The sequence below is a fragment of the Desmodus rotundus genome, chromosome 8 (genome assembly GCF_022682495.2).
Source record: "Desmodus rotundus isolate HL8 chromosome 8, HLdesRot8A.1, whole genome shotgun sequence".
Taxonomy (NCBI): Eukaryota; Metazoa; Chordata; class Mammalia; order Chiroptera; family Phyllostomidae; genus Desmodus; species Desmodus rotundus.
The window spans coordinates 133,022,162-133,048,287 of NC_071394.1; the positions used below are offsets into that span (position 1 = coordinate 133,022,162).

A 26,126-nucleotide genomic window follows, 5' to 3' on the forward strand; every position below is an offset into this window, starting at 1 on the left:
TAAACCTTTAAATTATACACTTCTCTTAACCATGTTTATATTACTTTTACTATTACAGGTAAAAATGCAATGAACTCACGCCCTCTGCCTCTCTCACATAACCTTCTGTCTACATGTCCCGTTATTTCCGGGGTGCGGGTTTCTAGGAGCAAAGACCTCGGTGTGCTTCCTACCCAGAGATCCAGGCGGATGGATCCACCAGGCCCCCATCTGCACACAATCCCCTCCCATTTCCGTCTCTGTGATTCAGCCAAACCCAGATCGCTTCTTAAGAGACACAAGGCACATTTGCTTTCCCTTTGTAGAAAAACATTTTTGTGTGTGAATTGTTCCAAACTGCCTTTGGACATTTACAGTTTATTCTGAAGAAGAAAACAGCTGCCACAAAAATACCCGGTACGAAGCCACAACTCTCGTTTTCTTTGGTGCTCCCGGGGAAATAGGGCGTGGGGACGGGGTGCACGCGTCCTTCCCGACCCTGGTGCTGTTGACAGAGCATCACATACCCGTCTGCATGGAGGAGCAGAGCCAGGTCTCTCCTGCCGTCCATGACCGCACCGGGCCCAGGGCTGGGGGCCCTGGGCAAACACCTGCCGAGTCAGGGAATGTCGGAAAGCTCCGGCCTGCTCCGCCGCCCTCACTGCGATCAAAATCTGTTTTTGAGGCTTCTACAGTGACCAATATGTGACATCTAAAATTAGGTGTGTGGGACTTAGAAGAGGAGGCCAGGTGGCTGACCCCATATCTAAACTTTTCTGGGTGCTTGGTAGCCAATAATGGCTCTCTCTCCGCTCCTCCTTTCACGCCCCTTTCCCCAAGGAACCCCACCTTTTCAGGGCATCTGGGCACGGTGGTTTGGGCTTCTTCTTGGCACCAGTGAAACCAGTCACCTTGGGAAGCTGGGCACATGTGCAGGGTGCATGCTCAGCCTTTCAGGAAGCCCCGTCCAGGGTGCCCACGGTCTGCCATCTTGCAAACATCACCCCCAATCCCACCTGGCAACATGTCCCCCGCGTCTGCTGTCAGGGCACCTGGGGCCCCCGCTCCCACTGGCTGAGCGGCGTCATTGCTCCACCCTGGGCTGAGGCTGGGGAGCCCTTTCCACACGCAGCAGCCCCTACCTGCCTCCGAGGCTTCACCTCCAAGCCCATCCTTGTCCGCTCCCCCAGGCCCTGCTACTGGACAAGTCAGCTTTGCTGGTCCACCCCCTTGAAATTCCCCAGACAGAAATGGGACAAAGAATAGGAAAAGCCAGCCAGGTTTACTTAAATTGAAACATACCGAGAGCAGCGCAGGGGGTCCGTCTGGAACAGGAGGGAAGGTCCTGGAGGGGGGGCAAAGCCCCCTGGGGCCACCGTCACTGTGTGTCGGGGACAAGTCCAGGCTGCAGAGGCTGCCCTTCATCCCGCCCAGACATGGGGAAGGGCAGGGGAGCCCTGGCGTTGGGCGGGGGCCCAGCCACCACGCTGGCTGGCTCATGCTCCCGGGGGGTGCTCCCCAGAGCCCCGGTGCTAGCCCATCGCGAAGGAAGCTGCAGGCCTGTTTTCCCCATCACAGCTGCGATGATGTAACCGTGAAGAAGAACTGCCTCCAACTCAAAACGTGCCGAGATAAGGTTCATTGTCAAAGCCCCACGGCTGCTTCGGAGGCACAGCCACCGCCCTGCTCCGCAAGTGGGGTCCGGGCGCAGGGAGCCCTGCCTTGCTCTGTAACCAGGCCCTGGGCTCCCTCCGAGTAATCCCTTGACATGGAGGCAGAGGGAGAAAAAGTGAGAAGTCACGATTTGTGAATATACGGCCAGCTTTTAAAGCAAAAGGGGAAATAAAACCATGAGTACCGTCGGGACAGAGCTGATAATGATGGTGCTATGAGCGGCGCGCCGGACCAGTGACGTGGCTTCTGAGCAGTGCACCGCGTGCCGTGGACCCGCTGAGGGGCTGAGGCGTGCAAGTCCGTGCAAGGTGAGTGGCATGGGAATAACACCGGCAGCTTTGTGCAGGCTTGCGGAGGGGGCTCCTTTTCCACGGTTCCAGGCGTTTCAGGGGCTGAAATGAGAGTATAGTACCTGCGAAGATTTCCTAAAAAGCACGTGAGTTTGGGAAAAAAGGGGGCAGGATACAATGAAACAGCTCGGTGAGGAAGTTCCAGAGTTAATTAGGAAAGCTGCAAATTAAGAAAGTACTGATAAGAACAGATACGACACTTGATCTTTGCCAAAAGAAATTACAAGCAGCCAAGGTCACTCACTCCGCTTCAGCTTCTCTCGGGATGGGGGCGGGGCAGCTGTCTGGAGGCCTGGGGATTGTCTGATTTCATACGAAAGGCACAAAACTTTGCTGAAAGATCTCACTCGGTTTTAAGTTTACTGATTTAATTATTTGCCCAAAGCAACGTAAACAGATTTCTGTGTATACAGGAAAAATGGATGAAATGAGAGAAGGAAGGAGACGGGAAGGGAGAAAGCACAATCTCTTAAGGCTCCACGAGCCCAGAATTCATAAACGCCCGGAAAGTGACGCTTTTATAGGCGTACTGATGAACGTATTGACCTTCGATTCAATAAACTATCGTGTTGAGAATTTTATTACCTCGGACAATTTCTATTTCATGTGAAGGAATTTGCCCTGTTTCACAGTTACTGAGAAATATATTAATGCATGCAGCTATATGTTAAAAGTTTGTCATTTCAAAACATGGTAAAGTTTGGGAAATCAGCCACCTCATTTTTCTTCATTACTTGCAAGGCCGCCTGGGGACATTTCCAGGCGAGGGCCAGAGGTACCACCGCACTGCGTAGGAGCAGACGGGGTGTGCTCCCCGCTCACAGCCTGCCGAGCTCCGATCTCGCTGGCCCCCATGCTGGGTGTCACCCCCACGGCTTGTCCTCGTGAGGAGCGTGCGCTAATTTGCCTGTTCTCTGTTCAGGGTTGGGCCTGTGTCTCATGCTGCGCCGGGCGCTGGGCTGCAGCCACGGCTCGGGCAAGGACATGCTGACCATCCGCTACCGTGTGCCGTCAGAGGACCCCTAGAGACAGGTATGTTCGGGAGTGGGGAGCCTGGATGACAGAGGGCAGTGAGCCCGGAGGCATTTGGGCCTCAGGAGATGGCAGCAAAACCCTCCCTCCCCTTCCCCAATACGCAGTGGGGAGGCCTCCTTTCTGCCTTGGCTGAAGTGTGTTTAGCCCTCTGGGAACAATGGGCATCCGAGGGCTGTCTTTTAGGGGTGTTTCAGAAAATTAATCAGAAGTCAAGTAGTAGCAAAAAAAAAATTGCATGCATTATACATGGACTTCATTATTCATAGCTGGTTTTTGGAGTGTGCAGTGTCGATATTGGGGCGATGCAGTAAACCTCGCTGAGTGGTCCTTTCCATTTTATGCCTTGGCTTCTCTGTGGATCCCTCACCCTCCCCGCCCCCCCCCCCGCCTCCGCCCCCAGGAGACACGGTTTGTTGCTGACTCCACTGCGCAGGAAGAAATGAGGAAGTTCGAGTACACGCTTCACATTTAAGGGCCTAATAGAGCGTGAATCCTCTGAGCTGCTTTTCGATTCCTGTGCCCGGAGGTCGAGTCTGGGGGTAGCTGTCACCACAGCTGACTCAAAAAGACCCTAAAAGCGGTGCCGGGATGACACCTTCGGTTCCACGATAAATGCCCCAAGCAGAACAATGAGCCAAAAAGGTAAACAAGAGGGGACAGTATTTATAAGTCTGAACTTCAGTAGAATTTGACCAATTCTCAGGAACATCGGGGAAATTCATTGCCAATTTTCAGGACTTTACCCAACCTTCTGGAGACATTTGTAGGGCAAGAGACCTGCTCCTATTTTCTCCCAAATTTCAAAAAACGTATCTCACACCTGCCAGAAACCTGACTGTCAGAGGGCACTCGAGGAATCTCGCTCGAGGAAGAGTGAGTCAGTGAGACGGGACGAGAGCGGGCAGCTCGCCGTCTAAGAAACGGAGCGTGTGTTTCTGACCGTGGAGGGGAGGCGGCCTGTGTTTGTTTCCTTCAGCTTCATTTGAATCTTATTTTAACAATGTAATGGGTGACTGCGGGATTTCGGTGGGCAGCTGTGAGAAGAATGAGTTGAACATATTGTCCTTCCGATATAATTTTAAGCTAGTCAAGTAGCTCTGTTCTTGCACAATGAAATATCGCCCAGTTGACGTCTGCGGAGAGGTGGCCCAAAGACATTTCAGTTATTTTTTCCAGCATGGCCTGGGACCCGACTCCGAAGGGGCCGTGGGCAAACGCTGGAGGCGCTTTCAGGGAGCAGAGCAGAGCAGAGGGGGGACAGGAGCGTAGAACACAGGCGGTCGGTGCTGAATCCAGCGATACCCAGCCCCGTGTGGGATGCATCCGTCCCCCACCGAGCTGTCACCCCCGGTGGTGTTCACACTCCTTCCTATTCGACTGTCTTGCATTGTCTACAGGATAACCAACTTTCTTTCAAAGTGATGTGTTTTCCAAGACAAAATATCACGATGATACGTGGGGGGAAGAGTCCAAGGTTGTTTTATGGCAAAACAGAGTAATCATCAAAAAAGTTGGAATGATAAAATATGGAAAATAGTCTATTTGCAGCAACCGTGAAGTAAGAATACATGGTGAATTCTAGGGGAGGGTGCTTGGTTCCGTGAAATACGCAGGTCTCTCCCAGCTGAGATACTTGACGGGCTCACTGCTTACTTCAACAACTTAATTGCCAAGAATAAACATCATTTTTACAAGAATGATGGTAACAAAGTATCTACTTTGCCAGTCAGTAACAGTCACTAGGGAATACCAATTTTGCATTTTTTTTTCTGACCTAGAATCCCTCCTGTTAATGAAAGTTAGGGCCAAGCCAGAACATACATAGTATCGCCTCAGGAAATGCTGATGTTTCAAAACAGCACCTTCTTAACTTAAAGAGGAAGCTGTCTTTGTTGTTGTTTGGTAAGGGTTTTTCATCTTTGCTTCTCAGGCTTAGTAAATACTAATGCTTCCCTTTAATTTATTAAAAATCTCACTTGTTGAAAATTTAAAAATATTAAAATATCTGCCTTTATTGTCATGGTTGTTGTTGATTTAAAATTCTCGCTCTACACAGCACAGAATCATTAGAGAGAAAAAAGAAAACAAGATTTTTTTGATCAAAAGTGGCATAACTCTGATTAGCAATACTTCAGTTTATTTCAGAAAGAAATCGAGTAATTGATACGCTGCTTCTGTCTTCTACGTTGGGACATTTTACTAGTTTCACTAGTAAGTTCAGCAGTGACTTAGAGAAGCAGTAAGTTGAGATGTGATAATGAGGAAAGGGGGCTTTTCGGTATCTCCTGAAGGTGTCCAGTTAGCCGACAAGCAGCTTTTGCAGTTCCACCGGAATTATATCTGGGAAATGCTAAACCACTTAAGATGTTAAACCGAAAATGGCAGTCACTTAAATTAGTGCAGAACGTGGGTTTTGCTGTTGGAAGATCTGAGATGGGGGGCAGAGTTTCGTTCAGCCCCAGCTGTTTGGTCTTTGCGAATGAGTCTTATAACTTGGGTAATACCCCCCCATCAGAATCAGGGGGGGCCGGGGGAATAGCAGAATGGGCTGATCTGGAGAAGCTGGGGCACCACACACCAGGCGGAAGCCACACGTGCAGCTTGATCTTCAAAGTTAAGTTCCTTTGAAAACTGCCTTTCCCAATCTGCGGAGGAAACACTCACGATTTCTAGGGTCCAATTCCCAGCAAGAGACCCTCCGCTCTCTTCCCGGACGTGGGGGAACAGGCGTGGACGTGATCTCACCAGGCTTTCACACTTCAGGGCAGAGGTCTCCACCCCCGACTCATCTTTATCGCCCGATGGTTGACGCAGGCAGAGATGGGTTTGCGTTTTCCGTAGGCCCGTACCTGTGACTGTGGGCCCGCCCTGGGTCTGCCCCCACTCGGGTTGCTCAGCTGCCCCGAAGCTTGAAGTGTCGCCGTGTCTCCCATACTCCGACACATTGAAGTTGTTTCAGGTTTCAGCTTCTGGTCATGGGCCCGTCTTTCGATTCTCATTCACGAGAGTGGTGGTGGTATCTTCCACGTGGTGAACCGCACCTAGCATGGCTCCTGTTCCTGGGGCCGCCCTGGGCTCCCTCGGACCACCGTCCGCTCCTGCCTGCTTTGCTCTCCCTGACTGCACCGTGGTGGTGTTGGGCACCGGAGTGCCAGCAGGGGTCCATTCCGAAGTCTCTCCGCTCCTGCTGCGCCCCATACACACGGCATCGGAGCAGCTGTAAGCGTGGATGACAGCAGGTGTTCACATGCCATTCTGCGCCTCGGACAAGATTTGTTCGTATTTGTATTTCTAGCACGTCACAGATCGCTCCTGTTTTCTAGTCGGCCGGGGGACTGCATTTTACTTTAGAAAACAGCTGCCAGTTTCTCCTAAAAATGTGCCCAGGGATCTTCTTCCCTCTGTTTTCTGTAGGACCCGACGGCATGGCGCCTGCGTTGCTGATCCTTCTGGGGGCCGCGGCGATCCTCCGGGCAGACAAATGTGAGTGCCGTCTGTGACACGCAGCGATGTCTCTTAACAGCCTGAGCACGTGACTAAGATGCCAGCATTGTTTTCTGATCCACGATCCCTCCACTTGGAAATTACATGTGGGTTTTCTTTAAAGGGGTGGAGCAGTTGTCCTCACCAGAACACAAACTCTTTCAGCACGCCGTGTGGTGAGAAAGCGAGGCCGGCCGCAATGCAGAGCGGCGCTGCAAAGGGAGATCGTTTGCCAGTGTGGGTGTACGGGCCCCACAGAGTAAAGCCCCCGGGATAAGGCTGGAGCTGGTGGCTACTTGGGGACGTCTCTCCCTCAAGGGAGCAGTTAGGAGGCCACGTGGCCAAGGACGATGATCTCCCACTGTGTTTGTTTCTGAAACGTGTTGACCTGTGGGTCTGGCGTGGACACAGGGTCTAAGATAACGGTCGTGTGGCGCCCACCCTGTGCTGTCCGAGAGGACTTCCTCCGGCCAGCAATGCCGGTGGTCTGCGCCTGCACTGTGTCCCCAATGCAGGGGCCCCCACCAGTGGTGAGCGCAGCTAAGGCCGTGAAGACCTCATTTATTTTACATGCACTTAGATTTAAATAGCCGCATGCAGCCGCTGGTGGCCACGATGCCAGTGCGGTGCAGACAGAACCCTAGGAGGCCCTGTGTGCCGAGTGAGGACAGGCCGTTCACGGAGGCTGCGCCAGAGTCAAGGTCAGTGGGAACATCCTGACCACATAGCAGCTGAACCAAAGGACGTTTCCTAACTGTGACTGTGGTACAATAAGACCCTAACTGTTTTTAAATGTCAAAGGGGTTATTCACGTGAGCCCAGGGATAAAGGAATGTACCACTTGCTGGTCCCGTTCTCAGTGGTAGGTTATAGGTGGTTTTTCTTTTCTCTTTTTTTTTTTCTCATCTGTGCTTTTCAAAATTTCTAAAATGAACAAACATTGATTCTGGAATTGAAATAAAAGCTTTTCTTTTGAAGGCAAGGTTAGAGAGTGGTTAACTCAGGAAAAGTTAAAAAAAAAAAAAAAACAAGAACAAATCTTTTTCCAGAAATGACTATGTAAGTAGTCTTGCCTACAGAGTTGTCTGACTTTAGATCATAATAAGAAATGCGTTTTACATCGTGAGCCAGCACACGCACAAACACGTGAGTACGTTTGGAGAATGGAAAGGGGAGGTTCGTGAAACAGAATTATCGTAGAAAGTGCCTTATACATTATCCCAGCCAATTAGTGGATAATGGCCTCAGTTTCAAAACTATGGTTCTAAAAAGACAGATACAGTAAAATATTTATACTTCAATTAAAAATCTTCAGGTGTTACAGGTAAATACTTAGACAAAGTGAAAAAACAAAAGATAATGAGTTAAGAGAAACTATAGCCCTGGCTGGAGTGGCTCAGGTGGTTAGAGCATCGGCCCACAAACCAGAAAGTCGCTGGTTCAATTCCCGGTCAGGGCACATGCCTGGGCTGCAGGTTTGGTCCCCAGCTGGGGGGTGTGCAAGAGGCAACCAATCGATATTTCTCTCTCACATCGATGATTCTCTCCCTCCTTTTCTCCCTTCCTTCCCCTCTCTCCAGAATCAGTAAAAAAAAAAAAAAAAATTTAAAGCAGCTTTAAAGGAACTTCCTCCAAAATTATTTCAGTAATTATACATTCTAGTAGCCAAAACAGCCAGGAGAGTGTGCCACGAAACATTTTAAAACTTGAAAGGGTGCTGCCCCTGTACCCCTGAACCTGTGCCACCGCTTTTTTTCCCCGTCAGTTTCACTGCTCCCACCGGTCAATTTCACCATTAAAGTGACGGGTTTGGCTCAAGTTCTCCTAAGCTGGAAACCGGATCCTGACCAAGAGCGAGGCCGTGCGCAGCTGGGCTACCACCTGAGGGTCCACTCTCCCCAGGACGACGACGTGAGTCCCTTCCCACGCCCGTCCCTTTTTAGAGTGCACCCTAACTTTGACACCTTGTCCTTCCCAGAGGAAATTGCCACTGGGCAAAACCTATTCCACTGCATTTTATGCGCCACTTAAGAACTGGAAGGACACGCGTATTTGTTTAAAATAGTTCTCTCAAGGTCATTTCCCTTTGATGTATCACGACTCGTGGGCTTTGTTTTTAGTATGAAATCAAGTCCACTGCCCGCAAGTACGAGACGGTCCTTCATCGAGGCTTCTCGGCAAGCGTGCGGACCATCCTGTGGGAGCGCCACCATCCCCTGCGGGCCAGCCGCTGGGTTTCTGCTGAGCTGAAAGCCCCGCCAGGTGAGCCGGGTTTCCAAAAGCCCAGTTGGACTCTGGACTCTGTCCATGGGGAAAGTGTTCAGAACACTTAGCAACTCCCTTCTCTCGAGGCCTCCCCCAGGCCCTGCCCAGGGTCCTTCCGCATCTTCGAGTCCTCGCCAAAGCCATCTTCAGGTCTTATTGCCCTAACCCACCCCGTGCCGCCCGGCACACCCCTGCAAACGTCGCTTCCGCTTCTCACTCCCCGGTCAGAAGCTCAAACGGTCATCAGGTCCCCCATAGTTGGGTCCTAAGGGACCTGCGTGGACTCTCTGCTCTTCTCAGATGTCTGACCGTGACCCCACGCACTGGGCATGTGGCCGCGGAAAGCACTGTCCTGGCCCCTCTCCTCAGAATGACCCTGCACCCCAAAGCTCAGACCAAGCCCAGCCTCTCTGGAAGCCCCCACTTGGTTTGCCCCACGCGCTGAGGGGTGCCCGTCCTTCTCACACTGCCTCCTCGGACTGAGCTCCTCGTGGGCACGTGACATTATTTGCCTTTCACAAATAGGCGACGCTTCTAAGCCCACTGGGGACGGGGACTGAGTCTGTGCTCGATTGCGCCCACGCAACAAGCAGTGCGTGCTTCAGACATGGTGGACATTTTCGGGCCTGTAACTGCTCACCCCGAGTTGCAGGGAACTTGGCGGGCCGTCCACAGAGCACAAAACCTAATCGCCGTGAGGCAGAGAGGGAGAGAAGCCCGCTCTCTATAGTGCTCTCAGTGGGGGACCAGGGTCTCTGACACCTCGAGCCCGTGACTCTGCTGATGAGACACGGGGACACACACACACAGAGGAAGAGAGGAGGAGCGGCCGCCAAGTCCGCGGCTGTGTGAGAGCAGTCTCTTGGCCGGGCTGGCCCACGGGTCATTGTCACACGGGTCACTCAGACCTAGTCCCAGGCAGACCCACCTCAGGTGTGGTCGCTGGGGCTTTCCATGAAGCCACTGGCCCCCCCCTGGAGCAAACACCTGCGGCGCACCCACAACGCCCCTTTCAGAGGTACGTTCCTGCCACACTAACTCTCCTCGGAGCACACGCGTGAAATATGAATTATTTTTGCCCAAATCCGGTGGAACTCATACTCGGTAATTCAGTCCTTGGAAGGGCACTGGGGGACGAGCGGACACCAGACGACGCTCGGGGACGGACGCCCAGGCGTTAGAGTGCGGGTGGATCTCTTCTCTGTGTGAAAGCGAGTGGGTGTGTTGGGGGCAGGAACACACGGCAGCACGGTGATGACACGCAGCAGACTGGCTTCAGCCAGGCTTTCTCATCTTCAACTTCTCTGGCCAGCGGGGCCCTATTCCTCCCCCCCGGAATGAGCCCGGGTACCAGTGACAAAAACCATCTTATAACTGACTGGCACTCAGCCAAGAAGACCCCCTTCTGTCACTCACGGTTGGGACTACAGGCATGCACGTGGGGGGGGTCTCCCTGACCCTCCGCCCACTCCCCACCCCCATGCGTTTCTGGTCCCAGAGCGAGCTCACGGCCACGTGTTCTGAAAGCGCTGGGTCCCACTGGGACAGGGAAGCTGGAAGAAAACAGGGATCCCGTCAAGGAATCTGGGGAAACCCTGGGCAAAAGGCATGTAGAAGGGTTCCGTTTGAAATCTCCAGTCTCCCTAATGTCCTGCCACCGCAGATAGGACTTGACCACACGCGCTCGTGTTGCGTCTCTGGAGGTGGCATATTTTCGCAGCGTTCCCAGACTCGCATCCTTCCGAGCAGCCGTCCAGCTCAGCCGTGGCGCCTTCGCTTGCAGCCTGGAGAATGGCGGGAATGACAGTGGCCTTAGAGCCCTTCCTCAGCCAAGCCCCTCCTTCACAGCTGGGACAGCCAAGGCCCGGGGTGGGCGGGACCGAGGTGGCTCGGCCAGCTATTGATAAATGTGCATCAGAAGACCGAGGCCGCTGGACACAGAGCTGTGAGCTCTGAAACTTCCAGTAATGTCTGTCCTACACAGCCGCCCCCCAGCACAGGGGAGAGCTCTCCAAGGTCGCAAACTAGCTCCCTCCCCCTATTTGAAGTTGGCCTTTGCAAATAGTAGGTTTCTACAAACTCGTGATGACAATTACTCTACGTAGGTGGATGAGATGTCCCCAGTCCCCGGGGCTTCAGAGGAAGTTCGAGATTCAGAGGCTGTCACGATCGTTTCTTGTTCTTCTCATTTTGGACCATCCAGGGTCTCCAGGAACCTCAGCTGTGAATTTAACTTGCACCACGAACACCGTGGCAAACAACCACACAGACTCCAGGCCCTACCGAGTGTCTCTCCGCTGCGCCTGGCGTGCTGGCGAGGAGGCCCCCGCGGACACGCAGTATGTCCTCTACTACAGGTTGGTGCCTGTTGTCACTGAGGCAGTGGGGGCATTTCCTCCGATCTTGAAAACTCACAGGTGTTCCGATTCAGGTACGGCTCTCGGACTGAAGCGTGCGGCGAGTACAGCCAGGACACGCTGAAGAGAAATGTGGCGTGCTGGTTTCCAACGACCTCCATCGACGGCAAAGGGCAGGACGCGCTGGCGGTGCGGGTTAATGGCTCCAGCCGGCGCGCTGCCATCAGGCCCTACGATCGGCTGTTTGCCCTTCCGGAGATCGGTAAGACAGACCGGGGCTGGGCTCGAGGCGTCTGAGCAGCACAGCCTGTAAACATCGCCTCCTCTGCCTCCTTTCTTTCCTGCTGCTGCGGCCACAGGGCTAGGCTCTCGGCCTCGGCACAGTACCCTGGGGGCCGGGTGACTGGGTTGTGGGGGCTCTGTGTGCCCCTGGCTTGTACCCGCTGGGTGCCAGCAGCAACCCCTCGCCCCCGCCAATTCTGCTGCCAGAAATGTTTCCAGACGTTGTTGGATGTCCCCTGGGGGGCAAAGTCTCCCCCAGCGGAAAACCATGACATCATTGCTGAAGGAATTCATTCCATTTCTCAGCAGCTCCGGCTGGGGTAAGAGATTTCTGTGCGAGGGTCCTGGGTGGGTCGGTAACACCTCCAAGCAATTCCGACCCCCTTGCCCACAAGGCGGGCCCTCAGCTCTCCAAAGGCCACCAGGCAGCCCATCTTGAGATCTCTCGTGCCCAAGCTGCCCACTTCCAGCTTACAACCCTTCTCCACCCTAATCTGTCTCCTCCTGAGGCTTCTGAGTTTAAATTCCCTCTCTCAGCCTGTGACCCCCAGACAGAAACGTATTAGGTAAGGCTGCATGTGCTCAGGGCTCAGGTAGAAGGTGTTCTCTGTCCTTCCACGCGCTCCAGTCAAAACCAGGGCCCCTCCCACAGCTCCCTGGTGACCGACAGTCGAGTTTCAGTAGAGGGGTGGGGACCGGTGCGGGCTGTGGGCTTGGCCCTCGGCTCCCCCAAGGACCAGTGGGGAGACCCCAGACAACCCGTGCCTCAGTCTTATCTGAAGAATGGGAGAAAGTAACCCTTCCTACGAGGTGTTGTGAAAATTAAGTGTGTTAACTACACAGTGCTTCGAATAGCACCCTGCACCGGTATCCAGTAAATATGCAAAAGGTAATGACTTAAAGGGCATGAACTGGCTGCAACGTGTCTGTGGAGAACGGAAGAGAACCTGGCTGAGAGAATCACGGCGTTCACGAAAGAGCAGCGTGATTCCACGCTATAGCCTATTTCTTAGGCGACTTGAACATGTCACTTTCACGACAAGAGGTGACACCAACCCTGAGGAGGCCTCGGGAAGCACCGCAATTACTGTGAACATAGACCAGACCCGATACCGAGCGCAGGAATTCATTTAGTTTATGTGATTTTCAGTTCACTGAGGCCAACTCCTCAGATTCCTAAAACAAATAAACACTTTTTTTGGTTAAAAACTTTCTCCTCAGGGAACGGCAGGTTCTGGAGCCAGTGGTTCCCCCTCTGAGCTTGTCCCTGTGACTCAGCAATTGTGAGATCTTAGTCACACAACCTAACATAGGAGCACTCACCTAGAAGTAATTTCCACCCCCATCACATAGCCCAAGACAGTCAAGCGAGGCCTCAGGGGAGAGGCCTTAGTTCTTGTTTTAAAGTAAAGACAAGTTTAGCCCCCAATGCGTTGATTTGTGCAGGAGAAAACTAGAGCTTTCCAGCAAAACAAGACTCCCCGACAAAAGGGAACAAAAGCCACAGCCCGAGAGGGGAGTGCACGCCCCCGGCCGGGTACCTGCTCAGGGGCAACTGCTCTTCAGGATCAGTTTACCCTCCGACTCCAGCAGTTAAAAGGGGTGGGGGGTGGTCCTGCCCAGTGCTGAGGAGGGAAGAGGCTCTACCACCCAGTGCCAGGCGGGGCAGCAGCCCTCGGTGGCTGCATGCGGGACCTCTTCTTCCCTGGGGCAAGGCAGGGGCCGCAGGGGAGCAGCCGGAGTCCTGTGGCCAGGGACCAGTCACGTGCACCTTGAGGGCCATTCCCTGAGAGGCTGGATGGGATCTGTCAGCCCCGCTCACGCTCACGGGCCTCTCCTTGTCTCACCTAGATCAAGTGAACCCTCCAGGGAACGTCACCGCAGAGATGGAAGGGACCCGCCTCTCCGTCCGCTGGGAGAAGCCCGTTTCCGCCTTTCCGAACCATTGCTGGACATATGAAGTGAAAATCTACAGCACCAGGAAGGGCTACGTTCAGGTAATTCTCCCATCACCCCCAGACGCGATGACGGCGCTCTCTCAGAACCCGTTACAAGTCGTCGGCAGAGACCGCTCTGCTCACAGCTCAGAACTAACAAGGTCAGAGAAAACTTACCTCCACCGGGCTTTGTGGAAATAAACCAACCCTTGCTGGCCTTTTGTCTCCAAAGGAGATACTTTTAGTTGAAAATCATGCAAAGAATCCAATAAAAATGCTGCACTCCTGCCGGGGCGGGGGGGACGTGTCAAATGGGGCAGCCACTAGGGGAAGCAGCATGGCGGTTTCTCAAAAATTAAAAAGAGAATCATCACAGAACTCAGCTTGCTGGGTATAAACCCCGGACGATTGCAAGCAGGGTCTGGAAGAGAAATTTGCACAGTGACGTCCATCTCAGCATTATTCCCGGTAGCCGGGAGAGGAGACCACCAGATGAGTGAATGAACCAAATGAGGAACATACGTAAGAGGCAGCACGATGCAGCCTTTAAAAGGCAGCTCTGACACGAGCGACGCCACGGATGAACCTTGCGGCCGGCACGCTAAGGGGTCTGAGCCGATCACGAAAAGACACACGCTACATAATCCCCTTTACGAGAGACAAGGAGAGAGTTAATTTCACAGAGACAGGGAGTGGCTGGTGGTTTCTGAGGGCTGGGGGGTGAGCCTCTCATGGGCAGGGTTTCAGTTTTGCGGGTCGGGAACCGTGCTGGAACTGGGGTGCCTGACAGTGCGACTGTCCCTACCACCGCTGAGCCGCGCCCCTGGAAAGAGTTAAGACGGCAAATTTTATGCTGCACGTGTGTTCCTGCAACTTAAACTCATGGACGAGAAGTTCAAGGGGAAAGGGACTTGAAAGGCAGCCGACATTTGCTGAGCGCCGGCTGTGGGCCGGGCTGACTCTGCCGATGTGCCCTGGCCTCACGGCAAGTCCGTCACGCTGTTGTCGCTCCCTTTTCACGGGACAGCGAGGCACAGAGGACGAGGGGACTGGCCCGAAGCCACAGAGCCAGAAAACACAGGGAAGTCGGGACGCAGCCCCGCATCCTACTAGTAGGAGGCAAAGCGAATTCCATTCAGTTCCACTTGATTCAACAAGTATTTACAGACTGACTTCTCCGGAAGGATGCTGAGACTTTGTTAAAGAAAAAAAAAAAAAAGATTTCTTTTTTAAAGCCGTCGTCACAGGCAGCGGACAGCTGGAAGGAAGGGTTTACTCAGCACGGAGACAGGGGCACAACTGCAGAATCAGAGGGCCTTGGTGGTGAGAGCCGGACTGGGTGGGGAGGGGTCACTTGGTCTTTCGGATACCAGCCGCCCAAGCCCCAGATGGGGGAGATAAAATGCTCGGTGCTCGTGGGGCAGGGGGTGGAGGAGGGAGAAACAGTCCCGGGAGTGCTTAGGGTGTGGGCGGGAAAAGCGTCCCCTCCGGTTGGGGCCAGGGGACTGGCAGGGTGGGGCTGATGCGGGTCAGGAGGGGGAACGGAGGAGAAGGGGTGGAGAGGGAGAGAACAGCCTCATTTCAGCCCCGGACCAAGGCCCTGCCCCTGTGATGGGAACGAACCTTCCAAAATTGCCGTCTTGCCCATTAAATGGGTGGAACAGTGGCTGCGTTCATGGGATTCGATGTAGCAGTTTCCTAAGCTTGGGCCAAAGGTCACCCCATGTGACTCAGTGACCCACGAGTTAGGTGTTCCTATTCCTGCGTTGCAGGTAGGGGTGGGGGCAGCACTCGGGGAGGTGGGGGACTGCCCTGCGGCAGCTGGAGGCAGAGCGAGAACCCAACCCGCCCTTACGGCCTCTGCTCTTTCTCCTTCCCCAGGTGTGCACAGCCCAACCCCACCGCGCCGCCCCCACCCCGAGCTGTAGCTCAGGGGGCAGCAAACTGTCTCGGTGAGGGACCAGGTGTCCCAGGCTCTGCGGGCCGTGCGGCTTTGGCCACCGTCACCGAGCTCCGCGTCCAGGACGCAGGCAGCCACAGGCGGCACAGAAGCGGATGGGTGTGGACAGGCCCGGGCCCGGGAGCCTTTGTTTGCAGGGACTGAAAGTCCACTTTCATGTCGTTTTTGTCATGGAATGTTATTCTTTTGAGAGTTTGCAATCATTTAAAGATACATACGGCATTCTTTGCCGGCGGGTCCGAGGCGCCCACGGATTGTAGTTTGCCAGTGCAAAATGGTTTAGAAAACCAGGTGGCACTGTTGGGACCTGTGAGTGCAGAATGAGGAGGGACAGACGAGATTCGGGATCGTGCTTCATGGGGTCGGCAGTCCAGTCTTTCTGTCCGGAAATGCCATTTGGGCCCCGACGGGTCATCATGACCTCACAATTGCCCGTTCCATTTATCGTGGCTACTAGAGAGCTTTCCCTGAAGGGTGACTCGGCCCACCGGAAGCCACCTGAAATAAATCCATCAATATGCGTCCTGTTGATTGCAAACAGGTCACAGAACAGAGCCCCACCCCTTAGTATGACCTCTCATTCTGGGTGTTGGCACCGCTTCAGTTACGTGTCTAGAGATGACCGTAATGTTAGTTTCTTTCCCCGTGTAGACTGAAAATACGACGACCAACAAATTCAGCACCACAGTCAGCGACATTGCTAAGTACTGCGTGGCGGTGAGAGCCGCTGTGGGCTCCACTTGCAGAGAGCGGGGCCTCTGGAGCGCCTGGAGCCAGCCGACTGACACTGGTGAGTGTCGGGGTGTCTGGTGTCCACCACCCAGGAGCCCATTCCTGGAGGACGCAGGTAACCCTGGGGCGTGTGCATTCATGCGTGGGTGTCGGGACTCAGTCCCGGGTCCCTGGTGCCCTGTCTGCTGCCGGTCCTCCACCTCCCTGACCAGAGGAGGGCTTACCCGGCGGCCGTGACCCTGATGTGCTCCAGCTTCTCACTAGCGCCAGCCTTTCCAAACCCTAGTACCTATTTTTTTTTTCAGATCATCTGACTCTACTTCTATCTGATTTTTTATAACAAAATTTTTTATTTGGGGAAAATTGTAGAATCACGTGCACTGGTCCCTAATGCAGAGGGAGCTGGAGAAACTTTCATCCAGGCTGTGCTAGGTCACAGGGAAGAGTCTTCTCCTCTGTCACCACCGGTGACTCTCCTTCCCCGGAGGGGCGGCGGTCATTTCCCTCAGCTTGCAGCCGGCAGGTGATTTCCCTGCCACACCATTTCCTGTCACAGCCTTCATCCTCCCCCACCCTGTCCTGTCGATGGCGCCCGGGAGCCTCCCTTCCATTCTTACTCCAACCCAGCTATCGCCTTTCTTAGATATTATCGAGTCCCCCTCCTTTAGTTCAAGGTCGGGGAGTGGAGCCCCTGAGATGTTGAGCAATTCCGTCGTTCTCAAACAGGGTACTTGTGCATAGCGGATATCTTTCTCCCGTAGGGGACCCACGCGTCAGCCGGTGGCGTGGAGCAGACCCAGCATCTCCCAGGCTTAGTGACTAACAAGTGAGGCACAGGATGGGCCGGTTTGGACAGATGAGAGAAAAGGGGCTGGAGGGGCCGGGGCTGGCACGGTGCCCAGTGGTCAGGGGGCAAGGGGGCGGCACCGGGGGGACAGCTGGCCGCGTGTGCTTCTCGCCTGGCCTGCGATTCTGCAGTAGTTCTGTCCTCGGTGCTGGGGGGTCCGGAGGAGGGGGCAAATGTACTCTGTTAAACAGAGAACGAGCAGTTTCCTGATATCAGTACTCCTCATCACCTGCCTTCCTCGGCCGGCTTCTCAGCCTTATCTCGAGAGCTAACTTCCCACTTTCCACGTCCTTCTCTTTGTGAACTTTCTTAACTCTCACGTTCTGCTGTCGGTTCACTGCCCTGGCGCCTCCTGTTTACCAGAGCCTGCGCCCCAGGGAGACCCGAGGCCGCGTGCGAAGTGAGCATGGGGACAGAGCTTCCCGCTGGCCTGTCCTTCCCCACTCGAGGGAGAGTGTCCTGGGCGTCCACCTCCGTTAGTTTCCAGCCGTGCCATGGGTCTGGCTCAGTAACTCCGAGTCCTGCTTCTCGGGGACCAGGCTCGGTCACAGTCCCAGGCCTCATCCCCCCAGGGCTCTGCCCTGGGCACCGAAGGCCAGGGTCTCAGTGACGCAGAGCAGGCACCAGCAAGACTGTCTTGTTCAGGAAGATGTAGGCTGGGACGCGCACCCGGTGGCACCAGGCTCACCACGGCGGTCAGATGGCTCGGCACGCGGGCAAAGCCTACAGAGGGCCCGCTGCCTTCAGGGCATCTCCTTCCACTGCAGGACGGCCACTCTTAGGAAGTCCTCGCCTGGCTGTCCTGCCACGGCGTGGGCAGAGGACAGGGCGCCCTTCGAGTCATGTGACACACCCTAGAGCCTGTAGGGACGTCCTGCAAGTAGGTTGAGGCAGGAGACCAGGGGCGTGGAGGCTTTGGGCTGGGAGGGAAGAAAGGCCCCATTAATCCCAATGAACGGGGGTGCAGCCCGCTTCCCTCCGACTTGGCATTCGTGGCTGTGGCCCTGTGACGAAACCGGCCCTCTGGCCTCGGACACTTGAGTCAAAAGCTGCAGGGCCGGAGCCACCTGTGGGACCTCTACCCTGTCGCCTTCAGCCCTGCCCTCTGGTTCCCCTGCCTGCTCTTTCTCTCTTTCTTCCTGCTGCCGGGAGGGGAGAGGCATGACCTAGGTCCCAGTGGTCGGGGCGGCACTCAGTCTGGGATGGGGTGGGGTCCAGGCCTCAGTCTTTTCCCTCTCGACCCCATCCCAGTGCACACCCATGCTCCCCCTCATCTTCCCAGGGTTAGGAAACAAGAGAATCTTCCTGAGTTAGGTGTCAAAATCGATGGATGCTGGAGTCACCAGAAACCAGACAGCTGGGCCTGACATTGGCTACGTCTGCCAAGCGCCCGGGGAGGAGGGAGAGGGTCCAGAGGACTCTGAGGCACAGGCTTGGTGACTTCCCCTTTCTAGGGCTCATCTCTGCGTAACCACAGAGCAGTGCCCACCGATTTCCTGAAAAAAAAAAAACCATCTCTGAGTTTCTCCTTGAGTCAGAGATAAAGTTCAAATTATCTGGAAATACCTGTTCTTAAATTCTCCAAGACCACAGACTCCAGAATTCAAATTAATGACCTTTGCAGAATCACTTGATGAAATGAAATGCTAATCATTTCAACCCAAGGGACATGTATGGTCGGTGGGGGGCCCGTTCCCCTTTGTTCTGTGTCCCCAAAGTAAGCGGAAGTGCTGACTTCAATTCACTTACTTGTACCACCGACCCTCCATGCCCTGCATTATTGATAAATGACTGAGCGGCAGGGAGTCCGCGGTAATTTCCGTTCAGCGGTGAGCTGTGGGGCCTTGTCTGGGCTCAGAGGCCCTGCCTGGGTGTGTCTCCTTTGCAGTGAGCTGACCTTGGCCCTCTTCACTGGGGTCCTCGGCCCTGGACACCACAGACGCCCCGCCGTAAAAACGACCGACTCGCCCGCTCCCTCTGGGCAGTGACCCTGACTTTGAACCCACGCATACCTTGCATGCGTCAGTGCCTTTCTGGGACTGAGAATTACAGGCAGGTGCCTCTCTGCTCCTGTTAATTTGGCAAGAATCTCCACTTACCGAAGGGAGCGCTGAAGGCAGCAACTAGAGGGTGGTTTAACTGAAGAGGTTTTTGTCATCACGGCCGCAGCAAACGCCGTTGTTATCAGGCCGCGACACCTCAGGGTGCGGGTGTTGCACAAGCAGGGTGCGTGTGCAACCCTGATAACATTTACGTCTCGGCTCCTGCTTCCTGCCGGACCTGGACGTGCCTCAGTGGTAAACAGGACTTTTCCTGCTGGCAGACCCCTCTCGGGGCTCACGCTTGGGGTACGTGAGCCTGGGGTTCTTCCTAGGGGGCTCACAGCATGGCTGAGCGTGCAAGGAGCACCTGGGCCACCACGGGGAAATGGAGCTGGAGGGGGCCCTGATTCAGGAAACCCCCCTGTGCAGAAGGCAAGCAGGTGCTCCAGGTGACAGCATCAGCTCTTCCTCGTCGGTGGCTCTGGATGTCAGCTCTGAGCACGTGCAGTGACGACTATGTATGAGGGGACCCTGGGGTATAGCCCAGACAACCAGCTGTTGACCTTGAGCCGTGGCGGGGCTGTGCGGTTGGGACATCGGAAGGTTTGACTCTCCAAGGCTCTTTTTTTCCATTACTGACGAGGCGTGGCTGTTTGTAAAATAGCAGATGGAAATACACTAAACTTTTTCCAACACTAGGCTGCAGGGCTTCAGTAAAGTGACTCATTCCCACCCAGAGCCTACGGAACATCCGCCAAATCGTTAACGTGTGGGCAGCCTGGTTCTGACGGAGATGCGGCCGCAAACCCAGCCCTGTCCGGGAGTGGGGATGCGCAGCCACGTGTGTGTCCAGCTGGGAAGGGGATGCTCAGGAGGCGGTTTGGTGACAAATGCTTGGGATGGGTTCAGGGGCGTGCCTGCCTGTGCAGCGTGTCCTGGGGTGGGGACGGTGGGGAGCAGTCCGGGGGCTGGCCCCCCCAGCTTGGACCCCCGTGGGACTGAGTGCCCCAATGGGCTACAGTCCCCTCCCCCATCTTGTTTCCTGAGGAGGCCACGCCCACCCCACAGCACTGCAGGGAGAGGCCACGCCCACCCCGCGGCGCTGCAGTGGGAGTTGCGCAGGGAACGGGCGTCACCTACACCCTTTGCAAAGTGTCCGGTAGCCGCGAGCACCCGGCACAGGGGCGTGTGCACACGGGCTGTGAAAGGAGCTGCTTCTGGCTCCCACACTTCACCGTGACTCGCAGACGGTCAGCCACACGCGCACGCTCCGTGTGTGAGGTTGAGTTCATTACAGATGAGCGTCTGCAAAACGCGGGCCCCGGAGGCGCTGGGCCCAGAGGGCGCTGTCTTCCCAGGCGAGGGCGCTGAGGCCCAGACGGCCGCGGTCCCCGAGAGCAGGGGGCTGGGCCCGGGGCCCCCCAGCATTTAGGGACACGGTGGGGGGAGCGCATGTGGTCCCCACTGCCCGCTGCACCCAGTCCACCCGCTCGGCCTGTAGTTCAGCTCTGGTTTCTCTCCGTCTTCCTCCCTCCAGGGAAGGACGCGCAGAAGCCGTGGACGGAGTGGCTCCTGATCCTGCTCGCGGCGGCCCTTTGCGCCGCGTTCGTGTGCTCGCTCGGCTGCAGGACGTAGGTGTTCTTCTCGCCGGGGCTCCGGGGCTGCGCGTGGGCTCGTGCTCTCTGGCCGAGTCGGTGGGGGTCTTGTTCTCGGGTGGCGTCCACGGCACGTCCGTGTCCCCGGGGCGGCCTGGCCGAGGTGAGCGTGGACCCAACGGAGGCTGAGAATCTCCCGTCGTGGGTCACGGACCCTGGCAGCCCGACACCCTGACACCCAGACTCAGCGCGGGGCCGTGGCAGCCCGACCGCCCCTTCTGGAATCTGTTGGCTTACATTTGCGCAAAGGTTCTCACAGGCGTGCCCTGTGGCCCCCTACGGCCTGGCCGTCCGCTCAGCCCGGGACTGCCTTTGTCCGCGCACCTGTTGCGTCTCTGCCCAAGGAAGGTGGTGCTCGGGGCTGGGAGCACTGTGGTCCCGCCCCCATGCGACCCGTTGCCCCGTCAGCCGTCCCTGAGTGGCTGATGGTTCTTAGATCGGACACGTGCTAGAAATGACACTGGGGCCTGGCGACGCCCCACCTCCCCAGAGTCCACAAATGACCCTGTAAGAACTCCTCAGCCATTTCGGCATTCCGTCCCCAACGCGCTTGTGGGAGGCCCCGGAGCCAGTCTGCTCTGGCCCTGCCCAGGAGAGGCTTTGGAGCAGCCCCACTGTTACAACCGCGGTATTCCGGTGGCATCTGTGGGCTGGGGGGCGGCATCTCAAAGGACAGGAGAGAGACATTCTGCGGGCCAGCACCATGTGGCCAGGGTGCTGACCTCACTCACCCCACACGGGACATGGGTCTTGTGTTTGCAGAAAGCAGGCCCTGTGACGTGTGCTGGTTGAGCGGCTACTGTTCTGTCTTTTGGGTGGTTCGGGCGTCACCAGAGCCCTGAGGTGCCCCCCCCCCCCCAGGTCTGCAACCACGATGACAATGTGGATGTTTGCAGGTCTTGGTCCTGGCGTTAACGAGGCCAGTTTTCAGAGTGACGTTAAGGACCTAATTCCCCCCTGTTGCTCTGTTTTCAGGGGTCACATATGCACCAAGCTGTTTCCACCAGTTCCAGGGCCAAAAAGTGACATTAGAGATGTTCTGGCCACCGTGAACTACGAGGTAATGTCGAAGGTTCTTTGATCTGTCCTGCCTGCCCAGGGCGGGTCCCTGGGGTCCGTCATCGGGTGGCTGGTGGCTTCCGTATTACAAAGCAGGGACCTGCCCAGGAGGCCGGGGGTGCTCTCCAGCGACACTGTCCGCCCTTCGGCTGATCGTTCTGTTATACGTGTTCACGATGCTCTTTGGATGTTGGAAAGGTCTCACTCCCGTCACACTTGAATGTGAACTTCCTGCCAGCCATCTCGTCAGCGACCTTGGGCAAGTCCTTGAACTCCATGAGCCCCGGAGAGTGAGAGGCATAGAGGAGAGGGCCTGACATTCCGCTCCATTCTCACCTTTTCAGATCTGTGTTTCTGCTCACGGGCATCGTACTCAGCGGGGCTTTGCGTAGGAGATCTCCCAGCTCCTCGGTGCAAAGAACCAGAGAGGAGGCGAATGATTTGCCCAAACGTGCGCATTCTCAGGCCCTTTCCACCAGGCAGAGCACTTTCGCTTACCCAGATGCTGACTTACCTGCGGCTCTTCCAACAGCATCACTTGTTGGGAAAAATCACTCTCCCCAGGGAGTCACACTGATGTCTCTGTCGAAAGCCAGTTGTTGGCGTGTGTGGGGGACGGTGGGGGAACCTCTTTCTGGACTGTCCATGTGGTTTCCCTGCTCTATTCGTCTGTCTTTCTGCCAATGCAATACTGCCTGTCTATCAGCACAGCTTTATCGTAAACCCGGAGACCAGGTAGCGTGAGGCCTCCAAATAGCACTTTTTTTCAGGGCTGTTTTTCTCACTCCAGGTGGCTTTCACTTCCATGTAAGTGTTAGAGCCAGCTTGGGAACCTGAGCAGAACTGCGTTAATTTGGGGAGAAGGGACGCCCCGACGACACTGAGTCTTGGGCTCCGCAAAGCCGACAGGGCAGCCTATTAACGTGGGTTTTCTCTAACTTCTCTCAGCGGTGTTCGTGGTTCTCAGCGGGCAGTTACGTGACATTGCTGTCGAACCTGTCCTCACACGGAACGGTTACTTAGACCAGGGGTCAGCAAACCTTTTCCATAGAGAGACAGGCAGTCGATACTTCAGGGCGAAATGGTTCATCTCAACTATTCAACGCTGCCCCTTGTCGTGGGAGAGCAGCCACAGACAATATGCGAATGGTGCACTTGGTTCTGTGCCAATAAAGCTTTATTCACACAGGCAGACAACCGGGCAGAGCTGTCATGCCCGCTGGAGTTTGCAGACCTCTGGTGTAAATCGAGCGATTTTCTCAACACGTCTAGTTTTCTCCCTAACAAAGCCCTCATGATTGGAGGCACCAGCTGGTGCCTCGCTGTAGGGACAATCAAGGGACGATCAAGTTGTCACCGAGGGGACCGTTTCAATAAGCTGGGACCTTGGGGGAGCAAGAATGCCCCGCCCGTAGTCCCATCTTGGTGACCAGGGAAGCAGCCCATGCACTCTCGTGACTGAAGCTGCTCTGGAGGGACGGTGGGCCCTCAGAGCTGGACCGTCCGTGCGCCCTGGCGGCGGCGTCCTGGCGCCGAGAAGCTGGCTGGAAACCGCAGCCCAGCCTCTTCATGGAGCATCTCACCTGGCATCCGACATCCCAGCAGAGCCCCGAAGTCTGCCTTTTGCATCCCGAGGCTGCTGGAAGACACCGGCTTGGAGAACGTTATTCATTAAGATCAAGTCGTGTGTGCAAAGTAACAACTCGGGGCAGATCAGCTGGTTTCAGAACAAGCAACGACGAACGGCAGAGCTCAGCACCCCAGGCTGCTCGGGCACTCACTGTCTCCTCATGTTGCAGAGTCATTCAGAAATGAGGGAGAGCCCTGGCTGGTGTGGCTCAGCGGATTGAGTGCTGGCCTGCAAACTAAAGGGTCCCTGGTTCGAATCCCAGTCAGGGCACATCCCTGGGTTGCAGGCCAGGTCCCCAGTAGGGGGCGTGCGAGAGGCAACCACACACTGATGTTTCTCTCCCTCTCTTTCTCCCTCCCTTCTCCTCTCTAAAATAAATAAATAAAATCTTTAAAAAAGAGTAAGAGAGAGGAGAGAGGGAGCGCAGGTAGAATTGGGAAAAGGTGGTACTCAGCCTCTACCTCCAAATGCAAAACCCGTCTAGCCCACTCTTGGGACCTCTGCTACCAGGGTGACAAGGGGGCCTGTGAGTGCCGTTGGAGGGGCGATGTCGGCAACCCCCCGGGACATGTTCGGCTGGCGAAAAGGAAGCCCTTTGCCTGTGGTCACGACCCAAGTCCCTGACCTTGGCTGGTCCCCAGGCCTGGGACTGGGGTGGCCACTGCACCCTATGCACCCAGGGAGGTCCTTAGCAACTTTTTACGCCTTCAGACGGGAGTCAGAATCTCTGACATTCCAAGGACAGATATTTGGGGTGAGGTAGGGGGAGGGATGAAAGAGGGATCAGTCGGCCTTTGGCAACAATAAAAAAGGGCTCATTGAAAACAAAAGAAACCTTATTCTGAGCTTTCAGTTCGTCAGGGACTGGTCTCCACCCTTTGTTTCTACGACAGTAATCAGAGAGCGTCCCTTCCAACAGGTGCATGGGGCTGAGGGTGCATCAGTGGGCGGGGCACAGCCATGCTTAACCGTGTCCAGGGCAGAAGCAGAGGATGTTTGAAGAACACGGTCTCTTCCAGGCTCTGTTTTTTTTTTACCGCAAATTTTCTGATTCACATCAGGACTATTTATAGTCACCAAAACTGGACACAACAAATGTAAACTGTGGGCAGAATATGACAGAGCAATTCAAAAGGATGCGGCCAAAGCACATACAATGAAATACAAAATATTACATGATGTTACACGAAAGAAATCAGTTTATAAAGCTGTTTAACCACTGGGCTTCATTTAACTGTGAATAAAGACAACTCTATACACAGAAACGAAGGGCTGAGGGGGAACTGTGGGCTGTGTTGCGGGGGAGCGTTTATGTGTATATTTTGTCATCTTTCTACTTAATTTGCCACATTGTCCTCAGTGAACATTTACTGTTTTTAGGAGCCACACAGACTTAAAGCAATCGTAGAGGACAGCCAAGAAGTTCCGTGAAAGGTCGCTCAGGGGAGATGTTTTGTTTTGCAGAAAACCGGGTCGGGCGAAACGGAAAGCGAAGTCATCAGCTACGTGGACACGGAGCACGGTCTCGAGGGCCTGGAAGATTTGGTCTTCTGATGGAACGCGGGAGAAGGGCGAGAGCTGTCTTTCCAGGCTGAGAGAGACCAGAACCCACCGAGCCTCCCGCAGCCGCGGCCCTCACGGCCAGACGCAGCTCTTAAAACTGGATGCGGCATCCAGACCTCCCCCCGCCCGCCGGGTGCCCGATGGGTGAAGAGGACCCTCTGTGGGTGGAATCAATAAACCTCAGGTGCTAACTGGTTAGAGGGGAGCTGGGTCTCTGGAAGAGAGAGCAGACCCGAAAACACCCTCCGAAGGCCCACAAGGCTGGCAGACTGTTCCTGCTTCTCGCCCCGCAGATCAGGTTCTGGGGCTTGGACTTGGTGGAAACCCCTCCTTCCTGTTAGAACATCGACTGCACTGAAAGATGGTCTTGATTCCCGCCCCCCCCCATCCCTGTTTTAGGTAATAGATGCGAATGCGGATGCACCTGGAGTGAGGAATGTCCATGTAAGCGGCCGTGAGCCGTCTGAGTCTGCACGTTTCTCGTCCCCCCAAATATGCCCTGGCCCCTCGGCTCTTGTCCTCGTCTGTCAGCCAGGACTCCCAGCAGCCCCTCAGCTGAAACCCACGCATCCCGTACCCCCGTTTTCTGAAGCATCTGCAAAAGGCACATGTGCCGGTCACCCCACGTCCAAAACCTGCCCTGACCCGTCACCTTCAGTTCCGGCCCCTTTGTCCCACGCGTCAGCGGCGCCCCGTGTTCCCCAGGGCGGCTCTGCGCTCGCCGTGCCCCGCACACTCCACGCCCACTTCCTCAGGGGGAGAAGCCTTTCACCCTGTCTCTGCATCTCATCGGCATTTCACCTACTAAGTCTCGGCTCTCTGCCACCAGGAAGTCTCCCTCTCCGTTTGGGTCCCTTCTCTTTGAGTCTGTCACTCACGGTGTTATTTATGTTATTTGACACCCTCCTCCCTTATTTAAAGTATAAAACACTCAGGGCTGAGAACAATGTCCCGTCGCTCTTTGTGGATCTAACCCCCAAGTAGGAGCTGGGTGACCTCAGCCGGGCAGTGGGAATGAAGGCGAGTTTCTTAAATGGGCACCGGACTGGACATCCAGACCTGGCGTGGGTCTGGAGAGCCACGTGCCGGTGCAAACGAAACCACACAGACAGGCAGGGACTCATGGTTGGCGTGGCTCTGCTCCGGCACCGGCAGCCCCGGGCTCCAGGGGAATGTGCTGCCGGCCCACCTGGGCTCTCGGCAGGTCCCCGCCCACGTGCTTGACGTCAGAGTTCACCATGCAGGTGTGTTACCAGGTTATGTCATTTATTAAGAT

The 26,126-nt window shown here is 55.3% G+C and overlaps 1 protein-coding gene across 1 annotated transcript; it reads left to right on the top strand.

The window, feature by feature from the left end:
* Positions 1-1,582: 1,582 nt before the first annotated feature.
* IL5RA (interleukin 5 receptor subunit alpha) lies at positions 1,583-25,848 on the top strand. The gene is made up of 12 exons (XM_053929271.2): positions 1,583-1,961; positions 2,926-3,035; positions 6,453-6,521; positions 8,287-8,432; positions 8,642-8,783; positions 10,990-11,143; positions 11,218-11,405; positions 13,277-13,422; positions 15,974-16,112; positions 20,481-20,574; positions 21,574-21,658; positions 24,752-25,848. The coding sequence occupies exons 3-12, from the start codon at positions 6,464-6,466 to the stop codon at positions 24,839-24,841; spliced, it is 1,242 nt and encodes a 413-aa protein (XP_053785246.1). The 5' UTR covers positions 1,583-1,961; positions 2,926-3,035; positions 6,453-6,463; the 3' UTR covers positions 24,842-25,848.
* Positions 25,849-26,126: the final 278 nt, after the last annotated feature.